The following is a 21,378-nucleotide window of genomic DNA, read 5'->3' as shown; positions in this document are numbered from 1 at the left end:
TTTTCTGCTGTTTGGGCGCCTTAGGGTCTGTACAAATGCGACATAAATAGCGGGCGCTATGTCAGTCAAATTTGTGTTCCAAAATTCAAATGATGTTCATTCCCTTCTGAATCTTGCGGTTTGTCCAAACAGAGGTTTCTGACCACGTGTGGGGTATCAGCGTGCACATAATAAACTATGTAACAAATTGTGGGGTCCATTTTCTTATGCTATTCCTAGTAAAAGTGAAAAAATTGGGGCTAAAGAAACATTTTAGAGTAAAAATTACAATTTATTTTTTTCATTCTACTTTGCATTAACTGTTGTGTAGCACCTGAAGGGTTAAAAAAAATTCCTGACAGCAGTTTTGAAGTATTTGAGGGGTGCAGTTTTTAAAATAGTATTACTTTTGGGAGTTATCAGTATATAGGCCCCACAAAGTCCATTTTAATTTGAATAGGTCCCTAAAGAAACAGGTTTTGTAAATTTCCTGGAAAAAATGAGAAATTGCTACTAAACTTTTAACCCTTCTAACATCCAAACAAAATAAAATGACATGTGAAAAGTGATACAGATGTAAAGTAGACACATGGAAATGTTTTTTATTATTTTGTACAGCATGACTAATTGGTTTAAAGATATAGAGATTAAAAATTGCTAATTTTTCAAAATTTTCACCAAAATTCTGAAATTTTCACAAATATAAACGCAAAACATATCAACCGAAATTTACCACTAACATAAAGTACAATGTGTCATAAGAAAACAACCTCAGAATCACTGGTATACGCTGAAAAGTTCCAGAGTTGTTAGCACATGAAGTGACATTCAAAAAGTGATTTAAAAAATTTGGCCTGGTCATTAACGTTAAAATTGGCTCAATCACTAAGGGGTTAATATTTAGAATAGAATTTGGCAAGTTTATCCTTTCAGGAGCTTTACATGAATTAAAACAAAGTGGAATGAAATTGTTTTACAAATAAGAGTAAAACACCTGTTAGAGGCAGATGATGGCTAAATAATACAGACATCATCTGTCGGCAAACATGTGGGCTTAGTTCTGAGCCCACATCAAAGAGGGAGACCCAAAATGTGATGTACCATTACATCATATGCCACTAAGGGATTAAAACACCAAGCAAAATTGTACAATACTTTTTACAGATGTGCTTACTTGTCACAAGCAACTGTACTTATTTTTTTAATTTCTTGGCCAATCATTTCCCCAAAATCTAGACATTTAACTGTGACTGTCAAACTCACAAAATGTGCTTGTCACAATTGTTTTTTTTTTGTATGTTTTACTAGTCAAATTGTCCATCCATACATACAGCGTTTAGCTGCAGGCTTTTTAGACATGTACCTACCATTTCTTATCTAATTTTTGGAAAAAAGGTTTAATTTTGTATAGAAATGTGAAAAAAACATTTAACTATGCATGTCTGTTTTTATTTGCTTTACTAGTCCAGTTTGACATCTGTCCATAACTACACTGCTGCCATTTTTTTTTCTGTAAATGTAATTACCTAGCATTTCTTGTTACATTCTTTTTGTCAAGGGTTGAATAATTGGTATTGAAAAGATAGTCAAAAGTCCATTATAGTGTTGTACAAAATGTATGCTAAAAGAAAAAGTAGCAATGGTCACTAATTTGTAACAGAAAATAAAAACGCATACCATGGATAAAAATATTGGAGCTGTTAGCAAAAGCCCCACCTCCATCACAGGAAGCAGTTGTCCAGGTAGTATTACTAATCACTGGCCCCCATCAAGAGCAGGGATGTCAAACTCAAACACACAGAGGGCCAAAATGAAAAACTTGGACAAAGTCGCGTGCCTACATGTATACAGTATAATGGGCCCCACATAGTCCTCCATACAGAATAATGGGCCCCACATAGTCCGCCAAACAGTATAATGGTCTCACATAGTCCTCCATACAGTATAATGGGCCCCATATAATCCTCCATACAGAATCATAGGCCCCACATAGTCCTCCATACATAATAGCGCCGCATAGGGGTGGTGACGTGTCACGGGCCAAAATATGAATACCTTGTGGGCCAGATTTGGCCATGTACGATCAAGAGTATTAGTTGTAAGTAAACAGAAGTCATTATGGAATTTATGTGGCATCAATTGTTTGTCACAGCAAGATGATAACTCTAATAGTAACACCATCAGTTTGTCAATATTCAGCACAAAATGGTCTCCTGATCATAATTTTTGAATAATTTTTTATTTTAAAAAAATTGAATGAAAATACATGGAGTACCTGTGATTCTTGATTAATTTATTTGCTGTGAATGCATTTTTTTAAAAAAAAGTTTGCAGAAGCTGGCGAATACAAATTTCAAATGATCTTTACAAGTAACTTTTAAGATAGCAGATGCTTACAAGAGACTAAGCTGTTTTGAGGAGAGTGGTCTAAAAGGTATGGGTAAGGACACAGAAATGCTGATCCAGGCGCCAGGATGATGATTCCAAACATTAACACAATGTGGTACATGAGCAATGGACCAATTTAGCTTCTGGGTATCAATAGATCAGGTTCAAGAACAGTCTGGCCCAGAGGGTACAAGCAGCAGCTCTCAATAGTTGGATGGATTCTGATTGAGACTAATTCCTCAGCAAATGTAACTCCCAAATGTGTATGCAGTTTGTTTTATATGATTGACAAGCAGAGCTAGAGTTTTCAAAGCTTAGGTGGAATGAGTGTACCAGCTACAGTTAGCATGGCTCCAAATGTACTCTTCTACACCATAGAAACGTGAGTCCAGTGATACAATATTTAAACCTTTGTGTGGAGTACTTTCATGTTACGGAAAAAGGTGGGGACTTGGACACTTTCCTTAGAGGATTTGAAAAAACTAGCTCACTGGACAATCGGTACTAACTCTCGACTAAAAGGCAAATATTTGCAGATCCTCCCACTTAACAAGCTTAGATGTAAAAAAATGTTTAGTATACCACTAAAGGTTCCAGAATTTTCAGCTTAGACTTAATGAGAGTTACTCTGGGATAGATCGGCCAAAAACCAACCTCAAACCTGAAGCAGCTGATTGTAAAAATTGGTATTTAACACATTTGCTTAATGGAAATGCTACTGTTTATTATGGACTAGGAGCATCCAGCCTGGATGCCCTGTTGCCAGCTGAAAAGGAGGTAGTGAACATCTTACCTGCTGCCATGGGTCCTGAAACTTTTCAACTCCAACAGGCCTGCATTTATCTCTTGCAGGTGTCTTGCTTGCAACAAATTGGGACATGTCAGCATCACCTGCCATGAGAAGAGTATCCTCTCACCAAGACACGGGTCTCCTTTTCAGCTATTTGTTTGTGGGTGGGATTGAGGGTAAACCCATTTGTAAATTAAATAATTTATTCAAGGTTGCATAAGGTACTTTAAGTTCCCAGAGAGCAGCTGCAAAGTGTATGGACCAAATTGCCAAAATATGTCCTGGAAAATGCCCATACAGTAAATAAAGCACACAGTTGGTATCCTCATGCATATATGTATGAAATAAGAAACAGTATTGTGCTATGTTTACAGTGATGTGCTTGGCCCCACTAAAATGGGCAGCTCGGTGGCTGGTACTGTTGGTTTGCAGCATCTGAGTCCTGGGTTCAAATCCCACCAAGAATATTTGCAAGGAGTTTGTATGTTCTTCTCGCGTTTGAGTGGCTTTCCACCCCCATTCCAACGACATACTGATAGGGAATTTAGATTGTGAGCCCAAAGGGGTCAGTAATTAGGATATCTGTAAAGTGATGTGGAATTAATGACGCTTTGTAAGCGAGTAAAATAAATGGAATAACAGTGCATTTGAAATTCGTGAACACAGATCCCAAAGTATAAGGCATGGATATTTTCCTTCCACATTTGCAAAATAATGAATGTGACGTCACGTTCCAAACATGTAATATCCTTACAATTTATTGAGAAGAATTAACCACAGGCGCAGTTCAAAGTGTGATGTACAGCGTTTATTGGCAAAACAAAAGAAAAAAAAAATCGGAAATGGTGAAGGTTTAGAAGCAATCATAAGGACAAAAAACATATTAACACAAAAAAGTTCTTTAATTTGATTAGCGGCAAAACTGATTTTTTAATAGATTTTTGAGAGAACTCCTATTTAATTCTGTAATATATTTTGGCCGTAAACCATGGCTGGTGCAAATTAGAAAAGCAGATTATTTTGTTTTCTTAACAAGGCCAATACATTTTTATTTCACTATAACAAACATTCAACAGGTGTTGTGACACAGCAGATGGCAGAATGGAATTATTTGCAGGGTTGGAATAATATATATATATATGGAGGGAACTCTGTACAGGTTAAGGCTTAGCTCTCTACTAGGAATCAGAAGCAGAGTCAATGAAGCAGTTTTCAGTGATAATGGGTAGAAGAATCAACATTAAAAACACACAAAGAAAACAAATATGAAGTCAAATTATTGTGTAATTAAACTATGAACACATTTTCTCAAAGAAGTACACATGATGTACACAATAAATGTCAATGCTGATTGCTGATCTGCAACTTAAAAACATTGACCATATAAAAAAAAATATCTTGAATTAAAACACTAAAAGAATGACTATCCCATATGTAATTAGATGGGAAATGCAAAGCACACGTCATCAGCAGTTAAATAGTCTCACCAGAGTTCAGAGATCTCCATTTTATCCATCATAGTAATACAACCAAATAAAACTAATATTCAAGTGGTGTACTGAAAGTTGTGTTATTGGCACGTAGAAGGTGTTGTCAGACATAATACTTTACTGTTTCTAGGGTCTTACAGTAATTTTTCTTTTTGTAAACAAGGCTTACCACCTAACAAATCATACTTTTTCGGAGAAAGGTGTGGACTGTAAATATAGTACATTAAGTTCTCATAGTCTAATATTCTGGAGAGTGTGTGTGCGTGCAGATATAACTGGAAACTGAGACAAAGAAAAGAAAAAAATGCGGCCTTTTAATATTTGCTTCATGCAATACTGATTTATAATATGCTGAATTGCATTGCTTTTAATGGGAAGATATGTCTGCCGATGACTTTGTAAATGGTTAAGCTAAATCCTTCAGGGCTGAAATTTTCCCAGACAGAAGTCAGCCAGGTTCTGTCTGTTGCTCCGCAGAGGTGCTTATATTCCTAATGGTGTACATGACTAAACTTGTTTTCAAGCTCCATTATTCCTGCAGGCAAGAGAAAGGCACAGTTATAAGAGCGCAGTAGGGGACAAGCATACTGTACTTGCACTAGATAAATCTCAGTGGGAGAACACACATCTACCATCGAAAGCACTGACAAGCTACCAGTGCCGAAACCATTTCAGTAATGACACAGCCTTCAAACTGTGGTTTCAGAAATAGACAGGTTAGGAAACCAAAAATAATACATTTTTCTTTATTATGCGTTCACAATGGTATAAAATGCACACAGCACAGCAAGATAAAGCCAAACTGCAGCCACTTCAGGTTATTCAGCACCTAGCACACAATGCAGGAAGTGGTTTTGATAGCATGTTGTACGTTTATGAGCTATACAGACTTGTAACACTAAGGCCATGTCCCCAACTGCAGGAACAATGCGCTTATTTTCTGCAGGGGTCTACACCAAAATATGCAATAGCAATCTGTTGTGATTGTGGTTTGTTTTTTTAATGCATTTCCCTTTAAGCCTCATTTAGTTTTTTGCATACGAGATAGCACTTGTACCTATGTTAGTCTATGGGGCTATTCACATGTCTGATTTTTTCCTCGGACCGAGTATCAGAAACATGTCAGATTTTGATCCGAAGGTTGGATCAAAAGCGGCAATGCAAGTCAAAGGGTCAGAGTGCGGTCCAATCCAAGTACGGTCCAATTTTCACAGACTGTCTGAATGTAGAACGTGGAGAAATTGTTTTTTTTTTTCAATTTCTCCACGGAAGAGAAAATTGGATGACACTCATACCAAACTCTGATCAGAATAATCGATCCGATTTTCTTGTATGTGAAAAAAAAAAAAATCAGACGTCTGCTTTAGTCCTTGTTTTGCCGTGCAAAATTAATGCACATTTTTAATGCATTTTTGTAGTCAAGAAATGCTGGAATTCCACACTTAAAAATGCAAATGTGTTTTCAGGCTCCTCATAGAAACATGCACCCCAAAAAATGTACAGTTCCACCATGCTTTTAAATGCACAGTGGTCATAAGACTTCATAAAATCACATCCAGTTTGCTTGAATTGTTAAAGGGATTGTCAGGGTTTTTACTACTCAGCCCATTAGTGGAAGCTGATCGGTTGCAGCACTCACGTGGCATAACAATATCACACGGTAAACCTGGGGCTGACATTGCTGGGAAGTGAATATCTGTTATTTTTATTTTACTAGGGTCAATACAGCATTTAAGGAAGTATAAGTCCAAGTAGTAGAAAATACTTTTGAGCTCAGATTTTCTGTTAAAAAAAAGGCAGAATAAAAACGCATTATTTATACTACATGAGAACATGGCCTAGGTTAGGTTTACCAAAAAAATGACTATTCCATCACTAAAAACAGGGGGAGGAAAAAACATATTTTTACTCCTTAATGGTTGCCTTTACACGTTTTTAGATTTGGCAGCTAGAAGACTATTTCTGGGATAGGACAGCTATGGTGAATCAGCCTAACATTGTATGCTTGGCTGTCAGTATCACCAGAGCAGACGTTTTCCACTATAAGTGGTGCTGCTAGGGCAGATTCCTTAAGAAGAAAATGATTGGTAAAAAATAAAAAGTACCAGATGAGGGAAGCTCCATTTTATTTTTCTTCTGCAGAAACTAATTTCTTGATCTTAAAAAAATATTTACAATATTCAGTTGTTAATCATTTAATGAAATGCAATGTAAAGCATTACTTATATGCTTATTTTTTTAGAATCATTTTTGTTATGGTTAGTGGTAACTATTTTTTTGTACAGTTACGGTCTCAAGTAGCAATATTTCTAATTTAAAATAGCGACCTGCAAAACAAACTTGTATTGTAATTTTAGGGGCTACTTTATTTTATTGCATTTTACTTTTTGTGCTAATAAGAAAGCACAGACATATATAAAATGCAGAAAAACAACAACCACTGTCCCTGAAAACAAGGGGCCCCAAGTCTCTATCTCAGCTGGAGAGCACTAGTAAGGATTCACTGTAATTGGCTACTCAGCACAGAATTTTGAGTCTGTTTAGATTGTCACCGCTAAAATGCTAATTAAATTACCTACAAATTTATATATGGATCTTAGCCCCTATAGAAATCATGCAAATGATATAAAAATTAGTGTTGCGGATAAATTGATTTTTATTTCATATATATTGATGACCAGTTCAGTGCACTCTTGGCTTGGCCAAGAGCTCAGTGCTCCTTTACGTCCTCCAATTTGCATATTAAGCTCAGCTCCTTATCTTTCTTGACAGTGCTTGCTGTCAATTTCATGTTCCTAAGTGAAGGGACTGATACAGGAGAAGCCCAGTAGTGTACTTACAAAATCAGTCTGTGCGCGATTTGATACACCTGGAAATGTAGGCAGTGAGCGGCTTCAAAGAGGTGGACAGGAAGTTTAAAAACTGTGACGTGCAGCTCCTGACTTCAATGAATAGGTCACTATTACTGATTCTGATGAATAATTTAGCAATCATATATATGTGTGGGTGTTCCAGGTGTATCAATGTAACGAGTGGCAGCCACAGACAGAAGACCTAGATCAAAGCATGCCTGCACCCACACTGTGTGCGCGCTAGGTCTGACACTGTGAGCATGTGGTTGGGTTCTTCTAGTGTCAGAGCACGTGGTTAGGTTCCTCCAGTGTCCAGCACAGGAACATGGAGTTGAGTTACGAAAGCGCTCTGCTCTTGAAAAGTGAATGTTGTAAATCAAAATTAAGGACAGAGCTCAATATGCAATCTGGCGACTATATCGGTGCACTGAACTCAAGTCCACACCAAAAGTGTATTGCAGCTCCTTCATTTACATATGAAATAAAAGTCAATTTATCTGCAACAACAAAAAAATATATATTGCTGGTATGATTTTTTATGGGTGCAAAGTCCCTTATAAAAATGTTTTAAGCAGTTTAACTTGCATTTTGGGGGTGACAGACTCCCTTTAAAATATGTTCAAGGGTGGACATTCACTCAATACTGTTACGAAGGCTCTATTTAGAACTCGCCTGTGTTATCAATTAAAAGCATACAATTTCTTTTTGAGCTGAACCAGTTTTTTGTCTCAGTACATTTCATTTTTCAAGGGGTCATTGACTTTGGTGGGATTTTCTTGCACAAGAACATGGTTCCTGTGAATACTCGCCCATGGCTTAGAGGCAGATGATGGCTGAAGCCATCAAAGTAAGCATCAAATTCAGGGACCCGATATATGACAAAACTCTAAGTCATATGTCGGGAAGGGGTTAAAGATGGTAGCAATCTAACTACTTGTATTTCATGAGTTGTGGACAAAATCAGGTAGCCAATAAATACTGGGTATTAGTTTTAGGATCCATCAGTTTCAGAAGGTCTGTAATTCCATAGACAAAGCTTTATAGAACGGAGATCATAATTTCTTTAGTAATGATTTGTATTCCAGCTGAAGGTAAGTAACCTCTTCCTCAGACGGGCTTCTAAGCATAAACTAGATGACATTTACATGAGGGGATGCTTTGGAAACATTTTATGTTATTTTAAGTATAAATCTATACATATATACAGTACAGACCAAACGTTTGGACACACCTTCTCATTTAAAGATTTTTCTGTATTTTCTTAACTATGAAAACTGTACATTCACACTGAAGGCATCAAAACTATGAATTAACACATGTGGAATTATATACTTAACAAAAAAGTGTGAAACAACTGAAAATATGTCTTATATTCTAGGTTCTTCAAAATAGCCACCTTTTACTTTGATGACTGCTTTGCACACTCTTGGCATTCTCTTGATGAGCTTCAAGAGGTAGTCACCGGAAATGGTCTTCCAACAATCTTGAAGGAGTTCCCAGAGATGCTTAGCACTTGTTGGCCCTTTTGCCTTCACTCTGCGGTCCAGCTCACCCCAAACCATCTCGATTGGGTTCAGGTCTAGTGACTGTGGAGGCCAGGTCATCTGGCGTAGCAACCCATCACTCTCCTTCTTGGTCAAATAGCCCTTACACAGCCTGGAGGTGTGTTTGGGGTCATTGTCCTGTTGAAAAATAAATGATGGTCCAACTAAACGCAAACCGGATGGAATAGCATGCCGCTGCAAGATGCTGTGGTAGCCATGCTGGTTCAGTATGCCTTCAATTTTGAATAAATCCCCTACAGAATCACCAGCAAAGCAACCCCACACCATCACACCTCCTCCTACATGCTTCACGGTGGGATCCAGGCATGTAGAGTCCATCCGTTCACCTTTTCTGCATCGCACAAAGACACGGTGGTTGGAACCAAAAATCTCAAATTTGGACTCATCAGACCAAAGCACAGATTTCCACTGGTCTAATGTCCATTCCTTGTGTTCTTTAGCCCAAACAAGTCTCTTCTGCTTGTTGCCTGTCCTTAGGAGTGGTTTCCTAGGAGCTATTTTACTATGAAGGCCTGCTGCACAAAGTCTCCTCTTAACAGTTGTTGAAGAGATGTGTCTGCTGCTAGAACTCTGTGTGGCATTGACCTGATCTCTAATCTGAGCTGTTGTTAACCTGCGATTTCTGAGGCTGGTGACTCGGATAAACTTATCCTCAGAAGCAGAGGTGACTCTTGGTCTTCCTTTCCTGGGGCAGTCCTCATGTGAGCCAGTTTCTTTGTAGCGCTTGATGGTTTTTGCAACTGCACTTGGGGACACTTTCAAAGTTTTCCCAATTTTTCACACTGACTGACCTTCATTTCTTAAAGTAATGATGGCCACTCATTTTTCTTTACTTAGCTGCTTTTTTCTTGCCATAATACAAATTTTAACAGTCTATTCAGTAGGACTATCAGCTGTGTATCCACCAGACTTCTGCACAACACAACTGATGGTCCTAACCCCATTTATAAGGCAAGAAATCCCACTTATTAAACCTGACAGGGCACACCTGTGAAGTGAAAACCATTTCTGGTGACTACCTCTTGAAGCTCATCAAGAGAATGCCAAGAGTGTGCAAAGCAGTCATCAAAGCAAAAGGTGGCTACTTTGAAGAACCTAGAATATAAGACATATTTTCAGTTGTTTCACACTTTTTTGTTAAGTATATAATTCCACATGTGTTAATTTATAGTTTTGATGCCTTCAGTGTGAATGTACAATTTTCATAGTCATGACAATACAGAAAAATCTTTAAATAAGAAGGTGTGTCCAAACTTTTGGTCTGTAGTGTACATACTTTACAGATTTTAAATAGAAACCTGAAATGTTACTTTGTTATATTCATTGTTTTGTAGGGCTACAAAAATACAGATGGGAACACAAAGCACAGATACAGGCATATATGTGTGCCCTAAGAGTTAATCTTCACCTTTTATTAATAAATGGCTTATAGGTCCAATATTAATTTTAATTATGCCAATTCATTTTTAATAAGTTTTGAAAGTGGTCTTAAACTCCATTTCTTGAACAGAGCTTCAAAACCTAGCATGGACATGATGTCCGATTTATGAAGGTGTTTTTTGCCAGAGTTGTGGCATAAAACACCTTCAAATGTTGCAATAAAAATTTAACGACTTTTGGCGTTTTCACACCAGTTTCGGCCAGCTCTGCCACGGTGGTCATCACTGGGGCAGTACGTGATGTGGCAAAGCCTACCCAGCAAATTCATTGAAGGTTGTGGTATAACTTACAACTGAAATGTTACTCCAGACCAGAGCAAAATTACTGGCAGAGGAGCACACCCATTATGAAGACTGGCTTGAAAAGCACCAGTCTTACTGAATCGGGTCCATAGGGTTAAAATAGAACATTCTGTGAAACTACAGATGCCACTAGATTGTATGCAATCGGTGAAGCTGCAACCACAAGCATCTAGCATTTTATCTTTTAAATTGTTGTATATTCAGGAGATTTGGAGTTCTTAGAAATATGTAGCTCTAGCTATTACAAACATATATTGAAAAATTCTATTAAGCAGAATTTTCAACTTATTTAGATTGAGAAAAAAATTATACAAAATTCATGTATGCACTTTAGGAATAAATGCGGCATCACTTGTCAGCATTGACAACCCACTTTTGTCTAAATTTATAACATGGCCTTATCAACACTCAATGATCATTTTTTTTAGTTATGTATGTTTTTCAATAATAAGTTGAATGCATTCCCATTTGGTAATATGTCCCTTGTTTGATCTGCTGGCATCCATTCTTGATTCTGGCTTTATTGCACTCATGTTGATCAATCACAGTTAGTATACCTTGAATGTTAATTTGTTAGAAAATGCTGTAATGTGTTATCTCGTTAGTGATACTTTTCCATATTATAAACATAGACGTGACAGGATGCTATGCCCATGGATATTTGTAACCACAGAAAATACTGAATCAAGCAATATCCTTTAAAGAGGTATTTTCACTTTCTATTGCTTGCAATTTTTGAAATGCATGACTGTCAAAGAGACGTTAGAGACCGGTTGCTGTTCTGTCACAAGATTAAGGGCAGGAGTTCCATCCTTGTTTTCATGTTTTTGTGAACTGCCTCTTTAAAGCTTTTAAACCCAGAGAGCGTTGAGTATATATCCTTCAGCCATAAACAGCATTGATGATCAGCATGCAGATAAATTTAAAATAATTGTATAAAATTAAAAAATAATAGTATGTAAAATGAGTTTGTTCATGCATAAAAGGAAACTTGCCAATAGTATGCAAAGGGGTGGGTGCCTTTTTGCACATGCCAGCCTGCTTGGTCCAGGGAAGCAATGGATGCATCTTACCTTTGGTCAGTCCTCCCCATCTTCAGGTGTGATCTCTGTCTCTTTATGTACCACTACTTTGGTCACTGACATGTCAGGGTGCTGCTCTTTGGCCTCTTTAATTGCCTGAGCCAGCGCCTAACACAAGAAGAACCAAAAGGGGACGGAAACAAAAAGGAGGTGGAACATGCATGATCAGTGGGAAGGTGGATAATCATGAGAAAATTACACCACTTACAAATGAGGAGACACAATTAAACATAAATTACTTGTAAATTCCATGTAGAAGGCATACTAGAGTTTATACTTAGCCCATTCTTTAGAAGAGATCTTTGCATTAGCAATTAAAATCCTTGCGTTGAGTTTGCAATGGAAATGGAAGAAGTAAATAAACATGTCCTGACACTGCAAGTTATTAGTAGTAATAGTTAAAGGTGAAAGGGTTAAGTATGACCTCTAGTTACCGTTTTCTGCTGATGAATCACTCACATCAAGTTACTGCTGAACCCTGGTAAGTATATATAGAAAGCTTCCTCCCAAGCTACTTTACCTGATCATGGTCAATGTCAGCATCTCCTGTAATCACTATCCGCTTTTCAATTCTGGTCTCTGAAATGCCTCCTTTCACAGTCTATGCAGAGATGAAAATAATAAAAAAAATTCATGTTTCAAAAATCTGTTCATGCAAGAATTTCTTACTCTCTTATCAGGCCTGACCATTCATACATGGTACCTGAGCCTGGTGTTTCACACTCAGACACACACTGTGCAGGTGGAGATAAGAAGAACGGTGTGTGCAATATGCTTAAGTAAAGTAATTGAAACAAGTTTTATGTCATCTCCTAAGTTTTTGTGCAATGAATACAATTCATGGAGAAAAAATGGTAGTATACGTACCCAATGGGGAACAATTATAAAACTATATTCCAACCAGTCTATACATATAAAACTATCAACTACCATAGTACGGACTAAGTCAGGGACAAATCGTCAATAACACTGAAAAGCAACCAGAAAAAGATACAAAAATAGGCCACTAAATTTATGCAAAACAGTCAGTTTATTAAGGGGTAATAACAAGCACAAGAGGGGGGTAAAGTGCAAAGTGCAGACAATAAAAACGACAAAGATAGCACCACGCGGCAGCTGGCATAAATAATATATATATATAATTATACCCAATTTGCAAACATGCTAAGTGGGTGGTACAAGTAGCAGATCAAAAATTATAATCAAAAGAGTATGTATCAATTAATGCATATTGTCTAACTAGATGCACCAGATAATAATACCTATGAAGCCCTGTACAAGTGCCTAAATGGTTAAAGATATAATATATTTCAGGAATGGCCCTAGATACTTGATTATATATATTACCGTCCACACACATGTATCAAATAGTATAGGGGTCACCATAGCCCTGTATATACATACCAAAGTATAAAGGGTAGAAAGGCAAGACAGGTACTAGGACATATGATGTAAGCTGCACACGTGGAGCTATCGCCTCGATGCCTCCTGACGAAGGGAAACCGAAACGCGCTTTGCTATCCTCTTATAGCCTTCTCCTGCTTTGTGGGACCCCACCATTTTCATTTTCAGAGTGCTATGCAGCTGCTTAGAAGAACCCATGGCTGCTGTTTTTGGCACAAGGTTAGAGGAGGCTGGGTTTTTATAAAACTGGGAACTTTGCATTACCTGGCCTTTTCTAACGATGATAGTGAACAAGCCATAACCCTAACAGGCTAATTAAAGGTCTGAAAACTAAGACAAAGTTATCCCTCTCAGGATGCCCAAACTTTAGCATTGGACCATTTTACTTTTTGTAATTTTTAAAATGTAAAAAATGACAATATATATATATATATATAATTTTTGGCGTAAAATACTAAGGAAATGTGTCCTTTTTAACTTTAGGCTTTTAGAAATCATTTTATCTTCAACCTGCTTAACTGTTCTCAATAACAGTAATTTTGACCAGGGGTGCATAAACTTTTACATGCCACTATACTTGCTATTGCTAACAAACCACCAGACCCACCTCCCTAAGTCCCAACACAATTTAGCATATGAATATTAAAGATGTATAGTTTCTCTTTTAATCCAAGACACTTCTATTTCATAAGTAGTGACTAAGAAGTACACTAAAATTGAAAAGCAAAGGGTGTAGGGTGGTAGTATCCACTAGAACTGCCAGTTAAGTACTAGTGACAGGTTTTCTGGGAAAATAGAAATTACATGGGGTTGATAATCATTGTGTGATTGTATGATCTAGAAATAAATGGTGTCAAAAGTATTAATCAGCAGCTCTTTTATTGAAGCTACTGTATATGCACATACTTGCAAGTCAAAAGTATACAGTATGCTGTAGCAGCGCGGCCACTGAAGTGCCATATTTCAGTTGCTTATGGTGTTCAACATAAAATCAGGAATGGGGCATGTTTTTTTTCCAGTGGAGGGAGAAGATGACCCTGGGCAGACCGGTGTTGTGTTGTTTGGAATGCAGTCACTGGGCAATAGTTGTAAAGGGTTTTTAAAAAGGTGTGTTGAGCTCACACAAATGGTCATAGTGTGTGCAAGCATAGGCTATGCCAAGGATTGTGGCAGTCAACATACAGAGAAATGGCATAAAGCATGTTTTGCAGAGATGCTTCGTTACTAATCCCAAAGCCTATCTTACTGAGGGTGTAAGTTAGTAAGGGTAAACTTTCTTCTTGCAGAAACTTATAGGCCATGCAATGCTCACCTGGGAATTTAAAGAAACACTCATTGACCCCTTTACAGCACAAGGCGTACTAATACGTACCTGCGCCCTGGGTTTTAAGAGCCAGGTACGTGTTAGTACGCGCTGTTGATTTCGCCCGCACACAGGCTGCGGGCGCGATAGCCGCCGGGTGTCAGCTGATTGTCACAGCTGACACCCGGTGCTATGTGCTGGGAGCAGTCCCGCACCGCTCCCGGCACATTAACCCCCGCAATGCTGGGATCAAAATTGATCGCAGCATTGCGGGGGCAAGGGGAGGTGATTGCGATAACTCACCTCTCCTGCCGGCGTCCAACGCTGTCTGCCGCAGCTTCCCGGATGTTGCCATGACGACCCGATGTCGTGATGACAACATCCGGGTCACCAGACAGCAGGAAGATACTTTGGTCATGTGCAGTGCATGACCAAAGTATCTCATGCATCTGCAGCGCTGACAGCCTGCATAGCACAGGGATGGTGCTCCATCCCTATGCTATACAGGTGATCAGAATGTAAAAAGTGAAATTCCCATAGTGGGACAAAGTATAAAAGTCCAAAAAGTGTTAAAAAATGAAAAAAAAATTTTTTTGTGAAAATATAAAAACAAATAAAATAAAAAAATGAATCCACCAAAAATAAAAATATAATGTGCCCATCAATAAATATTGTTATGAAAAAAAAACAAAACAACAAAACATTAAAAGTACACCACGTCCGGAACAACCTATAAAACTGCCCCACTAGTTAACCCCTTTAGTGAACACGGTAAAAAAAACAAAAAAAAAAAACAAAGCAAAAAAAAAATGCTTTATCCTCATGCCGCCAAACAAAAAATGGAATACATGATCAAAAAGACGAATATAAATAAAAATGGTACCTATGAAAACGTCATCTAGTCCTGCAAAAATCAAGCCGCCATACAGCTCCATCAGCCAAAAAATAAAGTTATAGCTCTCAATATAAAACGATGCAAAAAAATATTTTTTTCTATAAAATAGCTTTTATTGTGTAAAAGCACCAAAACATAGAAAAACGATATAAATGTGGTACTGCTGTAAACATACTGACCCGAAGAATAATAATAAAAATAATAAGAACCCGAAGAATAACAAGCTACCTTATCAATTTTACCACACGCGGAGCAGCATAAAAAATGTAACAATTTTTTTTGTTTGTTTTTTGTTTATTCTGCTTCCCAAAAATCGGAATAGAAAGCGATCAAAAAATGTCATGTGCCTGAAAATGGTACCAATAAAAACGTCATCTCATCCCACAAAAAACAAGCTGTCACATGACTATCGGACAAAATATGGAAAACTTATAGCTCTCAAAATATGGCGATGTAAAAACTAGATTTTACAAAAAAAAATGCGTCTTTTAGTGCGTGACAGCTGTCCATCATAAAAACCCAATAGGATTCTGGTATCGCTGTAATCGCACCGACCCGAAGAATAAAGTCATCTAATCACTTACTGTATACCGCACGAGGAACGGTGTAAAAAATAAACTCTAGGGTTAGGGTTGTGCTAGGGTTAGGGTTGGGGTTTTCAAAAGTAAAAAAAAGATGACGATATGGCGACTAGTGTTCATCTCAAGTGCTCGCTACGAGTTTGCATCGGGTGCTCGGGTATGCACTGAGTATTGCGGGAGCTGGAGTGACATGCTCAAGTCTCCGCCCCATATGCTCCGCAGCCAAAAAAAACCTTGCGGGGATTGCCTGCCGTGCACGAGTGATGCCCACATGTTTTTTTGGGGGTTTCTAATTACTGTATTGCGGGGACTCGAGCATGTCACTCAAGCACGCGCGATACATGGTGCAAACTCAAGTAGCGAGCACTTGCGCTCAAGACTAATGACAACTTATTCAATATGATGACCTAATGTTATCAAATTCTGTGTCGTACCTCTGGGTTCAAAATGTTCACTATACCCCTTGATAAAATCCTTGAGGGGTGTAGATTCCAAAATGGGGTCACTTCTGGGGGGTTTCCACTATTTAGGCACATCAGGGGCTCTCCAAACGTGACATGGCGTAGGCTCTCAATTCCAGCCAATAGTGCGTTCAAAAAGTCACACAGTGCACTTTCCCTTCTGAACTCTGCCGTGCGCCCAAACACTGTATTTTCCCCACATGTGGGGTATTGGCATACTCAGGAGAAATTGCACAACAGTTTTTGGAGTCCATGTCACTTGTGGGGGGTTTCCACTGTTTAGGCACATTAGGGGCTCTCCAAACGCAACATGGCATCCGCTAATTATTCAAGCAAATTTTACAATCAAACAAATGGCGCTCCTTCCCTTCCAAACTCTGCCGTGTGCCCAAACAGTTGTTTTTTCCCCCCACATATGGGGTATCTGCTTACTTAGGAGAAATTGCACAACAAACTGCATGGTGCAATTTTTCCTGTTACCCTTATGAAAATGCAAAATTGGGGGCTGGAAAACATTTTTGTGGAAAAAATGTGAAAATTTTATTTTTACGGCTCAATGTTATAAACTTCTGTGAAAGACATGGGGTTTCAAGGTGCTCACCACACGTCTAGATAAGTTCCCTGAGGGGTTTAGTTTCCAAAATGGTGTCACTTGTGGGGGGTTTCCACTGTTTAGGCACATCAGGGGCTCCCGCAACGCAACATGGCATCCGCTAATTATTCAAGCAAATTTTACATTCAAAAAGTCAAATGGTGCTCCTTCCCTTCCGAACCCTGCCGTGCGCCCAAACAATGGTTTTTCCCCACATATGGGGTATCGGCGTGCTCAGGGAAATTGCACAACAAATTTTGGGGTCCATTTTTTCCTGTTACCCCTGCGAAAATAAAAAAAAATTATCATTTTTTTTGTGAAAAAAGTTAGTTAATTTTTTTCTTCCACATTCCAAAAATTCCTGTGAAGCACTTGAAGGGTTAATAAAGTTGTTGAATGTGGTTTTGAGCACCTTGAGGGGTGCAGTTTTTAGTATGGTGTCACTTTTGGGTATTTTTTTCATAAAGACCCCTCAAAGTGACTTCAAATGTGATGTGGTCCCTAAAAAAAATGGTTTTGTAAATTTTGTTGGAAAAATGAGAAATCGCTGGTCAATTTTTAAACCCTTTTTGCTCCCTAATAAAAAAAAAATTTGGTTCCCAAATTGTGCTGATGTAAAGTAGACATGTGGGAAATGTTATTTATTAACTATTTTGTGTGACATATCTCTCTGAAATTTTCGCGAAATTTCCGTTGTTTTCACAAATAAACGTAAGTGATATCGAAGAAATTTTACCACAATCATGAAATACAATATGTCACGAAAAAACAATCTCAGAGTCAGTGGGATCCGTTGAAGCGTTCCAGAGTAATTACCTCAGTGGTCAGAATTGTAAAAATTGGCCTGGTCATTAACATGCAAACCACCTTGGGTTGTAAAGGGGTTTAAAATTGTATTTGCTACACCTATGTAAATGTGTATGTAGTGTAGTGTAAGTGTGTTACTATACTCAATGATCAGTCTTTTCCGGTTTCCAGCGCTGCTCCAAGTCTTCTTCTAAGCCATGATTTGCTGGTTCACACTGGCTTTTATATGTGAGCAAGAAGTCTTTTACAATGTAGAGAAACACATTTTGACATTTTATATGGTTACATAGTAACAACAAGTTCAAGATCACATCTAGAGCTCAGTGTGAGCCAGCAAGTCAGATTAGCCATAACTCAGAAAAGGACTGGAGCAGCTCGCTGGAAATGAAAAAAAAAGGGCGACCGGTGACTTTGTTTCTGCACTTAAACTACATACACATTTACAAAGGTATAGGACACAAAAGCTTCCACTCACCAAAATTATGTCTCCACTACCGCATATTAAAAACACAGAAATCCAGCAAGCCCCTTGGTCAAAGCGGCAGAGCTGTGGAGTTATGGAGTCTGTGTCCATTTTGGTGGAGTTGGAGTCGGTATAAAATAGACAGACTTCGAAAATATATAATACATTGGATACAGTAGTACAATGCAGGATGTGCTGTAAATGTTTTCATAAGAATTTGGGAAAGTTATGAAATTTCCTATAAATGGATGTTCTGTTCCTGATCTAAGGATCTCAGCTTTTAGTTGAGATGAATCTGTGCTGCACTTTACACGCTCAGTAGTGAGGCCGTGCTGTGGAGTCACAAGCCACCTGGGAGACACACCAAACATGTGGAATAAGGTGCTTTGGTCAGATGAAACCAAAATCGAACTTTTTGGCCACAATACAAAACGATATGTTTGGCGTAAAAGCAACACAGCTCATCACCCTCAAAACACCATCCCCACTGTCAAACCTGGTGGTGGCAGCATCATGGTTTGGGCCTGGTTTTCTTCAGCAGGGACAGGGAAGATGGTTAAAACTGATGGGAATATGGATAGAGCCAAATACAGGACCATTCTGGAAGAAAACCTGTTGGAGTATGCAAAAGACCTGAGACTGGGACGGAGATTTATCTTTCAACAAGACAATGATCCCAAACATAAAGCAAAATCTACAATGGAATAGTTCAAAAATAAACGTATCCAGGTGTTAGAATGGCCAAGTCAAAGTCCAGACCTGAATCCAATCGAGTATCTGTGGAAAGAGCGGAAAACTGCTGTTCACAAACGCCCTCCATCTAACCTCAATGAGCTTGAGCTGTTTTGCAAGGAAGAATGGGCAAGAATTTCAGCTTCTCGATGTGCAAAACTGATAGAGACATACCACAAGCGACTTGCAGTTGTAATCACAGCAAAAGGTGGCGCTATAAAGTATTAACTCAAGGGGGCCGAATAATATTGCACACCCCACTTTTCAGTTTTTAATTTGTTACAAAAGTTTAAAATATCCAATAAATTTCGTTCCACTTCACGATTGTGTCCCATTTGTTGTTGATTCTTCCCCAAAAAGTTATAATTTTATATCTTTATGTTTGAAGCCAGAAATGTGGCAAAAGGTAGAAAAGTTCAAGGGGGTCAAATACTTTCACAATACACTGTAATACCGTGTATTGCCCCTCTAACATCAATGACAGCTTGAAGTCTGTTGTGGTAGTTATGGATGAGGTTCTTTATTTTCTCAGATGGTAAAGCTGTCCATTCTTCTTGGCAAAAAGCCTCCAGTTCCTGTAAATTCCTGGGCTGTCTAGCATGAACTGCACGCTTGAGATCTCCCCAGAGTGGCTTAATGATATTGAGGTCAGGAGACTGAGATGGCCACTCCAGAACCTTCACTTTGTTCTTCTGTAGCCAATGACAGGTCGACTTGGCCTTGTGTTTTGGACCTTTGTCATGTTGGAACGTTCAAGTACGTTCCATGTGCAGCTTCCGGGCTGATGAGTGCAAATTTGCCTCCAGTATTTGCTGATAACGTGCTGCATTCATCTTTCCTTCAACTTTTACCAAGTTTCCTGTGCCTTTGTAGCTCACACATCCCCAAAACATCAGCGATCCACCTCTGTGCTTTGCTGTAGGAATGGTGTTCCGTTCATCATAGGCCTTGTTGACCTCTCTCCAAATGTAACGTTTATGGTTGTTGTCAAAAAGTTAAATTTTGGTCTCATCACTCCAAATTACCTTGTTCCTTAAGTTTTGAGGTTTGTTTCTGTGCTGTTTGGCGTATTGTAGGCGAGATACTTTGTGACATTTGCGACGTAATGGCTTTCTTCTGGCGACTCGACCATGCAGCCCATTTTTCTTCAAGTGCCTAATTATTGTGCATCCTGAAATAGCCACACTATTAGTTTTCAGAGAGTCCTGAATTTCAGCTGATGTTATTTGTGGGTTTTTCTTTGCATCCTGAACAATTTTCCTGGCAGTTGTGGCCGACGTTTTTGTTAGTCTACTTGACCGTGGTTTGGTTTTTACAGAGCCCCTGATTTTCCATTTGTTAATCACAGTTTGAACGCAGCTGACTGGCATTATCAATTCCTTGGATATTTTTTTGCATCTCTTTCCTGTGTTATACAGTTCAACTACCTTTTCCCGTAGATCCGTTGACAATTCTTTTGCTTTTCCCATGACTCACAATTCAGAAACGTCAGTGGCTGAATGAAAGATGCAAGAGCCTGTCTAGATCCCAGAAACTCGCTCAGCTTTTATGCACACATACTGATTACAAGCAAACAGGTCACAAGTGAGGATGTTACCTTTGGTAGCCATTCAAACCCATTTGTGTCAAATTCTGTGCATGTTATCAGGCCAAAATCACCAGGGTATGTAAACTTTTGATAAGGGTCATTTGGATGTTTTTGGTTCTCATTAAGATTTAAAAAGAGAAAACACAGTAGTTTGACAATAAATGGCTTCATCCAACCAATAACCATGAGTGGAGAAAAAGTTTTTTTGTTATCATTCATATTCTCTGAAACAAGGCCAAGAAAGGAAAAATTCTGCTGGGGTATGTAAACTTTGAGCACAACTGTAATTAAAAGCTTGTACAGTCCTAGTTCCATCACACATTCTCAGTGGGAGAAAAAACTCCCCTCAATTTCACATTTCAATCAGTGTGCCTGTGTTATAAATAGTTAAACGGAATTCACCACGTTTGATCTGGCCTCAGATAACCTGCTATAGAAGGTAACACGATGAGAATTCTAGACCCGAACTTATGGGAAGTACCCAGAATGTTGATTAAAAACCAAGAAGGAAAGAATACATGTGCACCAGTGTATGGTCTAAATCTTGTAACATTAGCAATATACTTTTTTTAAATCTTGCAATTCCTTATACTTGTGATCTTGCAATATCAAGCTCCTTGGTCAGAGCAAAGAACCCAGAAATCGTATGATATGGTCAACTTTT

General features: G+C 38.4%; 1 protein-coding gene across 32 annotated transcripts in view; it reads right to left on the bottom strand.

Moving 5' to 3' along the window:
- Positions 1–3,950: 3,950 nt before the first annotated feature.
- Positions 3,951–21,378, bottom strand: part of EPB41L3 (erythrocyte membrane protein band 4.1 like 3) — a 376,691-nt gene continuing 359,263 nt past the window's right edge. For 30 of the 32 annotated variants that reach the window (XM_073679070.1, XM_073679072.1, XM_073679075.1 and 27 more), the window contains 3 exons: positions 12,409–12,489; positions 11,880–11,996; positions 3,951–5,182 (listed from right to left, as the gene is read on the bottom strand). In XM_073679070.1, the coding sequence (XP_073535171.1) occupies positions 11,886–11,996; positions 12,409–12,489 (192 nt within the window). In that variant the 3' untranslated portion in view covers positions 3,951–5,182; positions 11,880–11,885. The remainder of the gene's footprint in view (positions 5,183–11,879; positions 11,997–12,408; positions 12,490–21,378) is intronic. The other 2 variants (XM_073679079.1, XM_073679078.1) reach the window with 1 other exon arrangement.

This window comes from Phyllobates terribilis, unplaced genomic scaffold (assembly GCF_046119375.1).
Source record: "Phyllobates terribilis strain yellow unplaced genomic scaffold, ASM4611937v1 Scaffold_4__5_contigs__length_816908805, whole genome shotgun sequence".
NCBI lineage: Eukaryota > Metazoa > Chordata > Amphibia > Anura > Dendrobatidae > Phyllobates > Phyllobates terribilis.
The sequence above is the reverse complement of the archived record's forward strand: the minus strand, read 5'-3'. Positions and strand labels throughout refer to the sequence as shown.